This window comes from Spermophilus citellus, assembly GCF_964194105.1.
Source record: "Spermophilus citellus genome assembly, chromosome: 7".
NCBI classification, from domain to species: domain Eukaryota; kingdom Metazoa; phylum Chordata; class Mammalia; order Rodentia; family Sciuridae; genus Spermophilus; species Spermophilus citellus.
The window spans coordinates 51331950-51349031 of NC_138188.1; the positions used below are offsets into that span (position 1 = coordinate 51331950).

Consider the following 17082-nt stretch of genomic DNA (forward strand, 5'->3'; position numbering starts at 1 on the left):
ATGACAATAAGCAAGTCACTGAGTTGTGGTTCTTGTGCTTATATTCTCCTTGGATGGACCAGAAAGCTGCTGTCCTCCCACAGAGCTGAGTCTCTGCAGTGAGTGACAATCCCTGGCCAAGTAAATAAAGCTCTCTTTTGATTTGAATTCGGACTTACAGTGGTTCTTGAGGCATCTTTCCATAACTGGGCCCATTCCTGCCTGACGAAGGTCTGTTCTATGCTCACTTCTAACTTATTACCAGGGCAGTTTGCTCACCTTGTAGTGCCCATTTCTATTATCCTATTTTATCTGACCTTACTTACTCTGCTTATCAACATCTTATACCTACAATCTATAACATTGATTAGACTCAGACCATAATAAGTAGGCTCCAGAACCCACGCAGGACTCCAGCACAATCCCTTCAGCAGGTACCACGCGAACCAGCCAACGGCCGCCTGGCGTCACCGGAAACGCCTGCCTGTGACGCCAGCGGCCCGCCCCCCGCGCCGGCGCAAGAACGGAAGTGGACGCACATCCGCTTCCGGGACTGGACGCCATTTCCAGCGGTTGCGGCTCTTCACCCGTTGCGGCCCGCCGGGACAATGAGCTATGACTCCCATCAGAACTGGAGCCGCGACGGGGGATCCCGAAGCTCTGGCGGGGGCTACGGCGGGGGCCGCGGGGGAAGCAGAGGACCTGGGGGTAGTGGGGGAGGGCGGGGCGGCCGCGGCCGGCATCCCGGGCACCTGAAGGGCCGCGAGATTGGCCTATGGTATGCGAAAAAGCAAACGCAGAAGAACAAGGATGCCGAGAGGCAGGAGGTACACCGAGCGCGGGGCGGGCAGGTCTCGCGACGCGCCGGGCCGCTGGGTCGTACGTCGCAGTGACGTCAGCCACGGCGGACGGGTGGGCGGGGCCGGCTGAGCACGTGCGCGCAGGTTCTCTGCGTGCGGCGCTCTGTGCACTGTGGTCCAGGGTTTTACCTGGCTCAGTCTGGAGTCTCGACCTTGTGCGTTTTAGTTACATTTGCGTAGGACCAAAGTGCCATGCGCTGTTTAAAATGTAGGTGGTTCAGGGAAATTGTCCCGCTGTTTTCGTCAGCGTTAAAATTAGCCATGAACCCAGAGATTTTGTTTTTATGTTGGGGTGGGGAAATTTCTGATCAGCTGCTCCTCCTTAAGAAGGAAACTTAGGCATCTAGAAGTGAAAGAAGTAGGATATATGATTTGGCTTAAGTTTTTTTTTTTTTTAAAAGAGTTTACTATTTTGAAGACCAGCACTATAGGAAATATCAAGTTTCCTGAGTGTCTATTCTAATAAAAACGTGATTTTTTTCATTAAACAAAAGTTGGCTTAATATAGGCCTTAAAACAACTTTTAGTGACTTGATGGAAAGCATCTTTTATATTAGATACAAAGTGTAATTAAATCATCTTTTGAACTATTTTTCTTTATGTCATTTTCATTGAAATGATTTTGGGGCTTTATCTTCACAACTTATCACATTTTTATCTTTAAAAAAAAGCTAATTGTTCGTTGAATAAACTTTTTTGAAAATCCAGAGAAACACATAAGCCATATTGAAATTGGAAAAGTAATGGAATTAAGTCATAACTAAAATTATGTACACAGTAATTTAACTTTTATTAACCCCTTTTCAAATGGGGCTCTAAAGACATAGCGATATTCAAGGATTTTATAGTGTAGTTGGAAAAAATAGACCTAAACAGATGAAAAGTTAAATAAGGAAAAATATTGATTATTATTTTCACATGAAAATATTATGAGTGGAATTCTTGATATTTAGCTCCATCCTCAAACCTCCATTTTAATAAATCTCACTACTGTGTATTTACTTATAGCCAAATGGTATGTATCTTTCATTCTGTTAATTCTAGCAAATCTATCTGCTCTGCAGCTTTAATGCATCCTAGATCCAACCACTTATCTCTATAACAATTACCATAGATCAGACCACTTTTTGTTTTCTGTTCATAGACTCCTAACTAGTCTTATAGCTTCTACTCCTACACGCTATTAAACTGACCTATTAAACCACTGTTGTGATCTTTTAAAAGGAAAGATTTGCTAATTTCATTGTCTCATTCTCTTGCTTGCAACTTGAGATCTGAAGCTAAGTCATTTCTGTCTCATTTTAATACATTTTGATGCTTCTTAGCATGTTTTCTGGGAATCTTCATGATTCTGGCTTCAACATATCAGGTTTCCCTCTCTGTGCTTATCTTTTTGAGACCATGTCTCCAATTTGAAGTAATTATAGACTTTGTAAATGTATTTTATTTTTGCTTCTTAGTATTACACATCATTCTGCTGTCAGAAATGTGTGTATATTCTTGAAATATGAATACTTTTTAGTTGGTGTATTCTAACTTTTCCTTTGACTGCTTTCAACCTGGTATGATTGCTTCCTCATTAGAGTTCCCATAGCTTTTACTTTTAAAATAACCCATGTAATTGTAAAGTAAAAGCATTCTGCTAATAGAGTCTTACAGTTCTTTCAATAGATGATCATGGAGGACTTAATTTGAGACATTGTCTTAAGCCTGGTGTTAATAAGGTGTAGAACATATTTACCAGAGAGATTGTTAGGGGGTATGGACAAAGTGCAGTGTTAAAGTATTAAGTTATGGACAGTATGGGTTATCTTTTGACTTAGAGCTTTTAGAAGATTTTGGAGAAGCAGTAATCCTTAAGCTGAAACCTGAGCTAGAGCAAAGTGTATTTATCTCTGTGTTCAGGATTCTGGAGTTTGGTAAGGATTTTTGGACTGAGGCAGAAGTATGTGCCACAGCATGCATAGAGATCAGGAAAAGCATGTTCAAAGAACTGAATGATAAGAGCCTGGAACTTAGAGTTTGGTGGGTAGAACAGTGAATTTCAAACTTGTGTGTCACTTTACACAAAAAGAAATGTGTTACAATTTAAAATTCAGAACATACTTAAACCAAAAATTTCACAAAGTAATAATTATCTGCACATTGTTCTGTTTTTGTTGTTGTTGTGTTTTTGTTTTTGCACTGTTTCTGCATTTTTAAATTAATGCATTAATGCAAATCATGATTCTTTAATAAAATTGTACAAACACTAGCTTGAAAAGTTCTGGACTTATATTTTTCTAGTCCAGAACTTGAAATTTATTGACTTTTCCTAGAACCTGGGAAGTACATTAAAACATGAGATAAAAAAAAATGAAATGATTGGATTTTAAATTTTTTAAATTCACTCAGCAATGTAGGATTGAAGAGAGGTAATCCTGGGGTAGGGAGACCAGTTAAGTATCCCTTGTACTAATTAAGATAAGGATTGGCAGCTTGATTAGAATTACTGAAAGTAGAAATGGACATATTGAAATGATTTAGCAGATACACTGAATGATTTTGTATTATTATTTTTTTAATTTGGAAGGATGAGAACAGCAGTATTAATGGATGACACCTTTATGACTATATAGATATCAGGCTTGTTGGAGGAAGATGGTGGGCTCAGCTAAGGACATTGTGAATTTATACTGTATGGGGGCATAAAAAAGAGGATTTCAGAATGTGTCTGATGCTTAGAGAATTCTAGACCAGAGGTAAGCATTTGATTGGTCATGGGTCCACATGTGGTAGTTGAAGGGTGAGAGTAAATATTGAGAAGAGGAATGGACCCAAGCCTGAATTCTGTAAACAGTTGGTGTCTCCCACTTGAATGTGCATAGGAACTACCTGCCTTGTTAAAAAGTAGGACTGGTATGGAGCCAGAGATTTTGCCTTCCTGATAGACTCCCAGATGATGGCAGTGCTTTTGGTCTGTAGAGCACTCAGGCTGTAAAATACAGAACACAAATAATTAGGAGATGGTCCAAGGAAGAAGAAGGATGCAAAAGAATCCAGGTTAGAGCAGTCAGAGAAGTGAAGAAATGAGGAGGTGGGCAATATTTTGGAATCCAGGAGCAGTATTTGAGAGAAGAGTATATGAAAGAAGAACTAACAGTGGCAAGACTGCATAGGCCTGAGGTGAGAGTTGAGAATGTCTTAGATTGGTTAACAAGGTCATGGGCAACCATGGTGAGATCGCCTCTCTGAGTGGAGGGATTGCAGCCTGATTGCAGTGGGGCCAGAGAAGGAAAGATGAGAAGGGGAGTGTTTCCCGACAGTTTTACTGTGGTGGAAGCAAAATAGTGCAGTGGTTTTTGGGGTGGAAGGATTCAAGAGAGGGTTTTTTGTTTGTTTGTTTTTTAAGAAGTTTGATGTTTAGGTACTGATTTGTTTTTCTGCTTTAGCCACCCACCAATGCCAGACTTTGTCAAAGTTCTTCCTTATCTCTATGGAGATGGTGTTTTTTCCTAAATTAAGAAAATTCGTGTATCTGTGTAATTTCAATTCCTGGCCTTTTGCTGAGCACTCCAAAATTTATATCATGACTTTAAAAACATAAAGTCTCTCCAGAGATCAAGGCTCATATTTCCATCTGCCTAATGATTACTGTAGTTAGGAAACTTCACTGTTGTTCTTAATTATCTAAAGTCGTCTAGTTCTTCATTGCCTAAAATTCAAGCTTAGCTCATCCTTTGACTGCCACCAAAAATTGGGTTTGGCATTCATTCTTTTACCTTGGCCTATAATTTCTTAGATGCATACTTAAGGTTTCTAAAAGTTTTCATGGCTTACCAAGGATCTTATCTTTGTCAAAGTTGGTGTTTTATTTAGTTTTCTGAAACAACTGCATTTGTCATCTCCATTAGTACTTATCGATTTTATTTAGTCCCTCTTGGAGATCAGCCTTCTTACTTCCCAGTTATATTTGTTTTAGTGTGAGAAATTTCAGATGCTCATTACACCCAAAATATTGTTTCCCAGTGTTCAGCTTTTTTTTTTTTTTTAAGATAGGACGTTTAGAATTTAATAAATGAAAATTTAAAACAGGAAAACATCTGTCATATGTACATGAGAGGAAGCATACAAATATGCTTTCTTTCCCAGTCATATTTACAGCTATTTCTAAAACTAGATGGTAAGAAAAGGTCTCTAAAGATAGATTTAAAATGTTAACATTAACTAGGTCTAGGAAGTAGGGTTGGGCTAGAGGGCATGTATGGATAATTAACTTTTTTTTATGTGTTTGTTGAACATATGTTATTTTGCCTTTATTTTTCTTTTTAGTTATCAAATGGTTTTGCGCATGCTTTCTTACATTGATAAAGACACTCTTTCCATTGCACAAAATAGAGAGCTGTGGTACACATGGATGAACGACGAGAAGAGCAAATTGTGCAGCTGCTAAATTCTGTCCAAGCAAAGAATGATAAAGATTCAGAAGCAGAGATATCCTGGTTTGCGCCTGAGGATCATGGGTAAAACAGAGAGCATTCTTTTAAAAAAAGGGCAAAGAGTAGCACTTCTTTTATAGCATAAGCTGGAAAATAGTGATAATAAATATAATATTATTAGGCTCTTCAATAAGTAGAATTTACTCTTGAAGTAATTCATTTTTCTTATGTTAATTAGGCAGATATTCAGGAAAAATATTAGATGGCTTATTCCCATAGGAAACCCATGCAGTGGGAATGCATAGTGTGTATAGATATGAGATGTACTAGTATTTCCTGTGCATCAATTTTGTATTTTCTTAATTCTTCTGTGGGGGAGGTCTGCATAAAGTTAAATTGCTTCTGTTTTACAAATTTGAAAAAACTAAATCATTGAGAGGAAAATTTAGAAGTATTTCAGAGACTGTATAATGTATCCCATTTGTACCTCAGAAAGGAAGAAAATAAAGTTGTGAAATACAGCAAGTCCATAAAAATCAGAAAAAAAATTGCTATGGAAGAATAACTTGTGGATTTTTGTTTTTAATTGTCACAAAGAACAACTCATCTGACAGTATCTGTTTTAAAGGAGGAAAAATCTGAATTTATACAGGAATCTAAGTATATTTCATTACTGCTTTATAGAGCAAAAATACAAGCTTTAAGTTTTGGTGATTTTTGAAATATTTAGACAGCATATTATTATGTTTTGTTCCAGGACTTGAGTGTCTTTTCATCTGACCTGTTTTTACTCTTTATTTTGTCAAAGTAGATATGGTACTGAAGTTTCTGATGAGACAAAACCAAGCTCAGAGAAGAAACTTGACAGCCAGGAAAAGAAAGTGAAAAACCAAGATAAAAAGACATTTAGGATCAGGGACAAATCATACATTGACCAAGATTCTGAGTATCTCTTACAAGAAAATGAACCAGATGGAACCTTAGACCAAAAGTTACTGGAGGATTTACAAAAGAAAAAAACTGACCCTCGTTATATTGAAATGCAGGTAATAGAAAGCAAGACGTGGAAAGAAGTTTTACTTTTCGATCTCTCCTTAGACATGAGAGAAATGGTTAAAAATAGGCTGCACAATGTAGATATGTGAGATTTCTTAAGAAACCATTCTCTGGGAATCTTTTGCTTTTCAAGTAGTAAAAAGAAACATTGGGAACAAAAATTACTACATATAACCTGCAATTTCCTATCTCATCTGCAGAAGCTTGTGTGGTGAGAAGAAATGTTTAAGAAATGCTAATGCCAGTGAAAACAAAATCACTCTTAACTTCTTAGGTCTGTTTAGTGAAGGTGATTAGAATTATGAAGTTTTCAGATCATTTAATCATCTCCTTGTATAAATGAAAAAAATTTTGTGATGTTCATATATTAACCAGCATTTTAAATATAAAACTATGACAAGAACTGAAGTTCCCCTGAGTGATTCTAATATTTTCTTTTCATATTAGGCAAGACATTTCAAGGTCTCTTATAGTTATAAAATTGTACTCTTTGGGGCTGAGGATATAGCTCAGTTGGTAGAGTGCTTGCCTCACATGCACAAGGCACTGGGTTCCATCCCCAGCACACCACACACATACACACACACACACACACACAAAAAAAAAAAATGTATGCTTTGTGGGTATTCTAGAGATAGATGTAATAAAATATATGTGTATGTGTGTGTATGTATGTATATGTGAATATATATATAATATTGAGGGAATTTTGAGGAACATATCTTTATGCAAATAATGTGTCATTTTTTGAGAAAGGCAGCTATCTCCTGTAAGAAAGACAGGATCAATTCATTGATTTTTTTCTTTGATAAAAATTGGATTTTTTGGAAGCTGTGATTGTCCATGAGCCAAATCACGTAACTCTTTGATACCTATGAGATTAAAATACAAATTGAGGAGATGGAGAAGATTTTGAGGTGAATTAATTCAAAATATTGTTGCTAAAAGATTAGCTGCTTTTGTAGACTTACGAACAAGGAAAGTTGGTTGTTATCTTGCTTTCTATTGTATGGTGGACAGAACTCATATGTTCTTAAAGACTGAAAATTGATCTGAAACAGAAAGAAGAAATGCATAAAATGTAAAAACAACTTGTCTTTATTTCCCAGACAATTTGTAAAGGCTTAATGTACACAAAAAATTAAGGATTCTCAAAGAACTGTGTTTAAATACTTGGTAATATGCAATATTCTTTCTTTATTTTATGGTTTGTATAAGTAGCATTAACTTTCTACTTGCTATATGCTAGTTATGCTTATCTTCTGAAGAGTAATAAGACATTCCCTTTCTTCACACTGCTTATAATCACATCTCGTATCTTGGCCATAGCCAAAATTTAAAACAGAAGATTTGGTGGCCTTGGGAAAGAATATTGGGCCGTATCTTTCTATTTTAGCAGGATTCACATACATGGGAAGCAAATCTGGATATTTCTTGTTTGAAGTGCAGTGGGGTAATGTGGACATGCTTACATATTAAGATGGTTACATTTGATGCAGTGGGTATTAATACTTTCAGATGTTACATCAAGAAATTTTTTTTAATTACTACAGCAAAAAAGTGGTCACTTATTACTTCACTGAAGTCACTTTAAATCATCACATTGTCATTTTTATGCTACTGGGAAGGATTACTTGACTATATCAAGTGTGGGAGTAATTAATTACCTATGGCAATTCTAATTTTGATTTTATTTATTTTAAAATCAAGTTTCTTTTATTAAGAGAGTGTTAAAACACTTATTTTTATGCCACTGGAGGTTCATGTCATATGCTGTCTCTAGTTAAATATAAATCTTAGTACTACTTTCTTAGTGTTTTTATGTAGTAGGATATAAGATTCTATAAAAACTTTCAGAATTAGCCAGAAATTGTCTCATAGTAAAAGAAAATATAGGAAAGAATCATTCACTTCCTTTTTAGTATTTCAGTTGTAATCCAGCAAATTGTAAATTTGTTCAGTATCTTATTGTGTTAAATTGCTGTTTGTGTTTTTTTAATAAAAATATGTGGCAGCCCTATAAAATAAAACCTTTGAGGCATTCAGACTGTGTTTGAATTAACTAAGAACACAGTTCTGAAATGACTGTATATTCCTTCTTTTAAGTTTTCTTTTACACTCAGAGGCATCTACCCTAAAACAATCTTTAAATCAGATCAAGAGCCTACTGCATTAGTGAACAGTTTACTGATGAGTAGAAAAAAGAATGTGATGTTCAGATCAAATCTGAGATGAATGTATAAATCAGAAGGTTATTTGAGAATTAAGTAAGTTACAATATCTCACACAAGTTATAATAAAAATACTTTTGTATTCTAGCACATTTGGTTAGGTTATGTTATTACTGTGGTTCCAATTTGAATACATTGCTTTTATAAAAATTACTTTTTCTTACAATTTCAGCATTTCAGGGAAAAGCTGCCTTCATATGGAATGCAAAAGGTAAAATACTTTATACTATTTGATTTGTAGCATGAGTACAATTTTTTAAAATAGCTATATGTTGAAAAATATGTTAATGAACCTTCTAAAGGGAAGTAATTTTTTTTAAATTTTTGCAGGATTAAAGGAAAAAATGATAATGAAATAGTTTTTTTAGAAATTTATCATTTATATCTACAATTGAAATCTTTGGAGTTAAAAAAAAATAGAATTTTTTTGTATAATTTCCTTTGGATAAATACCCTGATCTTAATGCAAGACTAAGCATTTTAGTTAAAATGAAGACATTACTTACTTTAATTGTTAAGCTTCATAACACATTTACCTTATATAGAATGAAGAAGTACCCCATCCTTCTCTGTCCTCCCACCCTTATTTATTTTTCTTTTACTTTTCCTAGCACTTATTACTACCTGACTGTCTTCCCCTCCTAGTCCAGTGTAAGTTCTTCAGAACTGGGTCTGTTTTGTTTATTCTGTATTTCTTTACTCTAAACATTATATAATGCGAAACTCCTGGCATTGTACAGCCATCCAGTAAATATTTATTGAATGAATGAATAGATTACATTCCACTTCTTAGTACAGTAATCTCTTGGTCTCCACAAAAATTGGTGCCAGGATGTTTTATGAGTACCATAAGTATTCAAGTCCCTTTATATATCATGGGACAGTATTTACATATAATCTACACACATCCCTTGTATACTTTAAGTCATTTCCAGATTACTTATAATTCCTAATGCAATATAAATGTTTTTATAAATAGTTGTTGGTACTATATTATTTAGGGAATAATGACAAAAAATGTTCAGAATAGATGCAGTTAGTTTTTCAAAAATTTTCCATCTATAGTTGGTTGAATTCACAGATGCAACACTAATGGATAAGGATGGACTCACTATATTTACCAACTATATTTTCAGAATTCAAACTTGAAGTGTTTTCCAATTTACCAAATAGGTTTAGACAAGAAATGTTTAAAACATAAGTTTTCAAGTAACATTATTTTGTAGTTGAAAATATAACCCATGATTTGTTTTGAAGTAACAGGAAGATTTTATTAATACAGTGAATGTTACTATTCAGAATGCTAGTATACATCAAAAATTTTTAAGGAAAATCTTCCTAAAGATGGAGTTTTCTAGACACCTAAAGTTTATCCATTTAATTAGGTATTTAAAATCTGTTTTTATTTTAATTATTTGAAAGGAAATAATCTGAAAATAACTTAAGCAGTGTGTAAAATTTGCCTAGTACTTTAAACCATATTGATGAATTATGCTATAATTCCATGATATCCTCAGTAGTTACGCAGGCAAGAGATTTGCTTTCAGTTTAATGTTAACACTTATGTTTGGAATTCATGACCTGTTTCTTTCTGTTCTTATCCATGTTTTTAGTTGGCAGTACCTTCTCTCTGCTTTATAGCTTGATGCTTTTTGTTTCTTGAAAATTGTAAGATCTAGGTATCGAAACTGCCAGCCTTGTACATGAGAAAATTTAAAAAAGCATTAATATGTTTGTTAAAAATGTTTATATTTTCAGTCGGGTAGGATTTTGATTAATTTCTTTTCAGATTTACTCAACATTCCTTATTTTCCCTTTTGAAATAGGAGTTGGTAAATTTAATTGATAATCATCAAGTAACAGTAATAAGTGGTGAAACTGGTTGTGGAAAAACCACTCAAGTTACTCAGTTCATTTTGGATAACTACATTGAAAGAGGAAAAGGATCTGCATGCAGGATAGTTTGTACTCAGCCAAGAAGAATTAGTGCCATTTCAGTAAGTAATTTCTCACCTGTTACAACTCCCTCTTTTAATTCCTATTCTCCTTTAAGTAATTTTGTAAGGTTTGAAGTGATTCTTAATTAGGCATAGAATTTGTTGCTATGAAAGTACATATTTGCTTGACAAATACTTAGTAGTAAAGGCCAAAAGAATGAATGACATCTGCCTAATAGATAGTAGATATTTATGAATTCAAGATAAATTATTAATCCAGGAAATTTTCAGTATAAATCCACAAGAATGAAAACTAAATAAAATATTTGTAGAATTGATGGCATCCTCCAAATAATCTTCAACATTAGATGCTTTAAATTTTGCAACTTGGTTTATTTAGTATTTCTTAAATCTCTTTTTTCAGTATATAAGTAAACTGAATAATGTTGAAGGTGGAAAGCCCCCTTTTTTTGAAGCAACATTTTAGTAGTCGGTGATTTTCAAATTCATCTACTTATCAAGAGGGAGCTTATCAATTTTTCAGGTTAATGTTGTTTGCTTAAGTGACCTAGAGTTGTTTGTATCTGTAAAAACAAAGTTTAAGATAAGCACAAGTAATAGTTATAAGTACATGTTTTTACAAACAACAGTTAGGTCTTTTAATGTTCTTTGTGTAGTTGTTTTAGGTAACCTTATTTATGAGTTATGTATCCTTTAAAGATTTAGGGTGGCTTGGGGATGTAGCTCCATGGTAGAATGCATGCTAGAGGCCCAGGGTTGAATCCCCAGTATCAAAAGGCATTTTGGGGTTTGTTATCATATATAGTGAGTATGTGAGTTTATTTTCATGTTATATAATGTAGTTCTGTGTATAAATTTAAAATATAAAGATTTGTGGTTGTCTTTAGTTTTATGATGGTGTTATCACATTTTCTAAGTAATTTAATAAGAGTTTCTGATTAGGGACTCATTACCAATTATTATAGCAATACTTGTTGATAAATATAGCATACCTTTAAGCAATGTATAGTGTACTTTTTAAATAGAGCAACATTCTTCACACTATTTTGGGGGAGAGCCATGTTCCTGTACATTGCATAAGATCACACAGTGGTAAAAATGGTAACAGTTATATAGCTGGACTTAAATTTTTAATAATATATATTGACAGTAGGAATTAATGCTAATTCGATTTTTTTTCGTTTTCTAAGATCTGTTTGAATATGGATGTGCAGATTAATATGTTCTAAGTGTATTTTGGATATACTGGTTGAAAAGTTTTACTTCTGAAGTATTATAATGATTGTCTTTTGCTGTTTCTAACATCAAATTGTCACTGGTCTGTCACAAGGTGACTGTTGATACTTTTAGTTACACATATCAGTATTGGATTATAATAACATTTGTCCAGAGTTTACATTTGACAGCCTTTCAACTATACATAAAAACTAGGAATTAAACAGTACAGTTTTTTTTTTTTTTAAAAGATTAAAACCAAACAAAAACTACGAATTGTGTAAGATAAAGATAAATTACCTTGATTTCCAACTCTTGTAGAAAAAAGTCAGGTAAGATAGAAATTTATCAGAGGGTTCCATAGAAAAGCATTTTGAAAGTAATGATGAAAGAACATTTGGCTTTAAAGGACTTTATAAGAATAAATGAAAAGAATATATAAAAATCAGGTAGTCTACAGCTTTTAAGAAAGGAATGCACAATTTAACTATCTCAGATTTTAATATCTTTTTAAAATTTATCTGAAAATCTAAAGAATTATTTTTCAACAATCTTAGATTTTTCATGGATATTAGGACATTTGTCCTAAAGGAAATGGTATTTTCTTTGTAACTGTTTTATTTAAATTAAAGGTTGCAGAGAGAGTGGCTGCAGAAAGGGCAGAATCTTGTGGAAATGGAAACAGCACTGGATACCAAATTCGTCTCCAGAGGTAAAGAATGTTTATTTCTTGTGTACAGATAGATTAAGTGAAAACGTTGAAACTGGCGATTGAAAAGAAAGGGGATTTTTTTTTCATTTTTATTCTTGTCATTACTGTTAGAATTAACATTTAAAACCATTGCAGCATATCTGGCTTGCTGCTGCTAACTCATCTTTTTTCCCCCAAATTGCCATGTTAAAATGTGCTTTTATATTATGCAGTGATAAGAAAAATGACTTTTTAGTTGAATATCATCACTTCTCCTCAAAGGAATTGGTATCCTATTCTTTTGATACCTCATGGCCCCTCCCTTGACTGGCTTTATTTATTGATTTTGATATCCTTACTCTAACCCCACAGTCTCCCCACTGAACTTTTGCTCTTTTCTGGAACTTCAGATTCCTTTTACCTATTTAAATGATTAGACTTTTCAATCACTGAACCAGAAATTTAGGGCATATAAATCTCTGTTATTCTCTCTATTATTATGGCATTATATTCCTCATTAGTCCCCATTGTAGTAGGTGTTGTTATAACTAAATATGAAATATGAAGATTTTCTATTAAACTTGTATGGTACTTAGTAAATTATTAGAAAAGAAACTCCAGAACTATTAACTATGTCTTTCATCCACAGTCGGTTGCCAAGGAAACAGGGTTCTATCTTATACTGTACAACAGGAATCATCCTTCAGTGGCTCCAGTCAGACCCGTGAGTATGTTTCAACTGAGAAATTGTTAATATTATCAAAAGATGTAATTATTAAATTGAATGTTGCTGGTTGTTAAAGAAAAATTGTGTTTTTAAGTTTTATACTGAGTTAAAATACTTCACACTTCTGTTGTAGGCATTTGTCCAGTGTTAGTCATATTGTACTTGATGAAATCCATGAAAGAAATCTACAGTCAGATGTTTTAATGACTGTGATTAAAGATCTTCTCCAGTTTCGATCTGACCTAAAAGTAATATTGATGAGTGCAACACTGAATGCTGAGAAATTTTCAGAATATTTTGGTGAGTAAACTTTGATTATTAGAAAAGGTACCAGAAAACCACTAAATTTAATTTTTAAAAATGTAGAATTGGTATAGTCATAATACATGTCATGTAATTTGTTGCATTTTAATAATATCTTAACTCCCCCCACCCCCACCCCTGCCTCCATTTAGTTTCTTGGATTAGAGGAATATTCTGTTTTTAAATGGTGGTGGCATTTCTGATATCAGTGACAGCAGGTTACTGATGTTACCACCAGACAATTTAGGTGGTATCATGGAAGCAAACTACAGACATAGTAGGTTATAAACATCTGTTTGTGATTCTTCTGTGGCTAGGTTGATAGTTGGCCAATAGCACTAATGATCAGTTAGGGAATACTGAATGTGTCAGGTAGTGTGTTTGACCCTTTGTTTTCAGTAACCTGAATAATACCTTATATGGTAGCTAGTGTTACTACTCATGTTTTTAAAAGTGAGAAGGCAGACTCAGAACTGTTAAAATAGCTTATTCATGGTTGCATAATTAATGGGAGGACAAAAATCTAAAATTAGATTCAACTAGCTATAAAGCACATTCTTTTAAAATTAAGTTCACTGTCCTTTCTGCTTATAATTGTGGTGAAGAAGGGGAAAAGGGAGAGAATCAGTGTAGGTGACAATATTTAATGCTCTTGTTTTGGCTTTTAATAACTTCCTTAAAATACATACCAGTTAATCCTTAAAGCATTATGAGATTAGTTGAGGCAGGTATTTTTTCCTTTTGTCTTTTTTTAATAGATATCTGCAACTAATATTGAAGACCTTGGCTCAATTTGATACAGGCCAGAGATAGAGCAGTAGTAATGGTGGCTTGGATATTTTAATCTCTGCTGTCTTAGCGTTTATTTAGAGTGTGTGCTGCTTGTTTTGCTTGCTATGAAAAGCATTTAAATAACAGTACTGTGGTGATTTTTTTTTAATTAGTGATTTTGAAATAGTAACAATTTAAAATTGAAGTAGGTCTTGTTTTGACTCCTTTTCCCCTCTAATTCTGGGTGCCACCAGTAGTAAGACTTCTTATCTAGGTTTTAGTAAAACATGTATTCTTCTGTGGTACTATCTTGGTTTAATAATAACAATGTAGACTTGTAGTAGTTTCTGAATTCAGCTTAAAATAGCTCTTTTCTTTTATATCTTACGTTATATTTTATGTTATCGTGTAGAACAGTGAGATCTGTAGGAAATAGAGTAGAGCTATATTATAGGAACATTTTTGTAAAATTCAGAATATTGTCTTAGTTTATGGTGTGTTGATTATTTTTATTTATATACATTCAAGTACAAATTTATGTTTATTTTTGTCTGCCTTAATAGGTAACTGTCCAATGATACATATACCTGGTTTTACTTTTCCGGTTGTAGAATATCTTTTGGAAGATATTATTGAAAAAATAAGGTAAGTAAACATTAGGAATAGAAGAAACTTATAGCTACTAGAGTGCAACCTTTCTCATACCAAATTTCAGTTAGTTTTAGATACTCAGCATTGACCACTTCCTTCTACTTCTCCGTGGGTCAGGGATTTTCAGACTTATCTACATGTTGAAATTACCTGGAATTTTTTAAAAATTCTGATGCCTGTTTCATTTCATTACGAAGTTTGTGTTAGTAGCCATAATCTTTTTTTTTTTCCCCCTTGTACTAGGTATTGAACCCAAAGGGTCTTACCAATGAGCAACATCACCATGCTTTTTTAAAAAATTTTGAGACAGTGTCTAAGTTGCTGAGGGCCTTCTATGCTGCTGAGCCTGGCCTTGAACTTGGCGATCCTCCTGCCTCAGCCTCCTAAGTTGCTAGAATTACAGGTGTGTGCCACCACACCTGGTGGAATCAATGTTTTAGAAGTCCTTGGGCAGCAGAGTTTGGGATCCTCTATCTTTAGTGTTTGTGCCACTCTTCTGGTTTTCTTACCACCCTTTATTATTGTATCCCCTCAGGATTCTCAAGTCTTTTTCAGTGCTTTGTGTTTTCTTTCTGCAGTCTTGTCTATTTACATAATTGTAATTGACTATTTCCACAGCTTGTATCACTAGAGCTTCAGGACTGAAAAGCTCTTCCTGAATGCTGAAATTTTTTCTATTCAGTAGTATTGCAGCACCACAGACACCTTGGACATCATATTTTTCAAGTCCAAGTTATTGTCGTATATTTGATCCCCACCTAGCTCCCACCAGTAAAAATAACAACGAAAACATTAATCCTAAAACAGTTAACAATACTATCTCCTGATCAGTTTTCTATACATTAAATTAAAAGAGCAAATACTTATCAAGCATTTATATACACTGAAATGTGCCGCTACTTTATATGCTGAGTAATCAGTTTACTCCAGATGGTTTTGTACTTATTCTCCAACACCCAAACCATGAGTCTTTCTTTTGAACATCCCTTCTTATTATTACTGGAGGTTCTTAATCTGTCCTGTGCTAATATAATAGTTCTTTTCTTCGGTATTATGGACTTTACTGTTCCAACTGAAAATAAATATGATCATGTAAGCTTTCTCTTGCTGCACAAGAGATTCCTTTCTGCTTATAATTTTATCTTTGAAAACTGAGCCTTTATTGGTTTAACAAGGCCTTTAACAGAAAAGCTCATCTGACTTGCCCTCAACACTCTGGACACTGGCTTTTAACTGCTACCAACTTTTCCCAGCAACCTGTACACAATTATATTTGTATTCCTTCAAAAGAAAAAGATTGAGAAAGCCCAGTACCCAAATTCCATCCCAGAGCCCTTTGCTGTTTGGCTGCATCCTCTTCTTCAGCCTCATTTTCTCTGTCAGACGTCCCCTATCAGTGCTCAATGCACCCTTCCCTAATGTGCCAGGTCCTGCCTTTTCTTTATGCCTTTGTACTTTGCTACATGTTATTTTCTCCATTTAGCCTTCCCTTTGCTATTTCATCCTTTCATCTGTAAACTATTGACTAAGGAAAATTTCATCTTCATTTCCTGTAGCATTTGAATCTATTGTTAACACTTATGTTATTGCTATGTAGTCTATCTCTGAATTTGCCTTTTGCTCTAGAGTTCATGCTTTTCAATATCAAAGATTTTGTCATCTTAGTTAATAGTAGCATAGTGCCTGGCCTATAATGAATATCAGAATAAATAAATGATAGATTTATGATTCAGCTCACCATTACATGAGAAAACCAGAAGGTGAGAGTGGGAAGATAACAGCAAAGGTCCACCAGTTATTTTACATGGAGAAAAGACAACTAGATTTTGACTAGACATTTATTTAACAGTTATTTAAGTTTTACTCTGTGTGTTGCATAACGCCAGATTTTAAGCATAAAGCAAGGGAAGACTTGGTGTACACTTGTATATCTCGACAGCTCTGTGAACTGTTATATAAAGTCTGGGGAAAGTAAAATGTGTTTTGGAAATGAGTTCATATATCAAGCATGGACTAGGAAAGTGAAGGAAACGATGAAAGCAGAATAGAAAGGAGGGAAATCGATATTTCAGAGAGGGAGGAACTTGTTCAAAATGAGAGACAGAGCATTTTATCACTTTTATTATTATTATGCCAATTGCTCTTCCATTCTTTGCTTTTTTTCCTTAGTGTCCATAAATATTCTAGGTACTTGTTCCTCAATTCCACTTTGTACAGTGTGC

At 34.1% G+C, this 17082-nt stretch overlaps 1 protein-coding gene across 2 annotated transcripts in view; it reads left to right on the plus strand.

Annotated features, from left to right (window-relative positions):
- The first annotated feature begins 533 nt into the window (after positions 1–533).
- The window catches only part of DHX36 (DEAH-box helicase 36), a 45902-nt gene continuing 29353 nt past the window's right edge, over positions 534–17082 (plus strand). Inside the window, exons 1-9 of one of the 2 annotated variants that reach the window (XM_081301443.1) lie at positions 534–806; positions 5217–5341; positions 6066–6303; positions 8717–8755; positions 10371–10541; positions 12350–12429; positions 13058–13132; positions 13269–13435; positions 14773–14854. In XM_081301443.1, coding sequence (XP_081157569.1) covers positions 588–806; positions 5217–5341; positions 6066–6303; positions 8717–8755; positions 10371–10541; positions 12350–12429; positions 13058–13132; positions 13269–13435; positions 14773–14854 — 1196 coding nt within the window. In that variant the 5' untranslated portion in view covers positions 534–587. The remainder of the gene's footprint in view (positions 807–5216; positions 5342–6065; positions 6304–8716; positions 8756–10370; positions 10542–12349; positions 12430–13057; positions 13133–13268; positions 13436–14772; positions 14855–17082) is intronic. The other variant, XM_081301444.1, reaches the window with a different exon arrangement.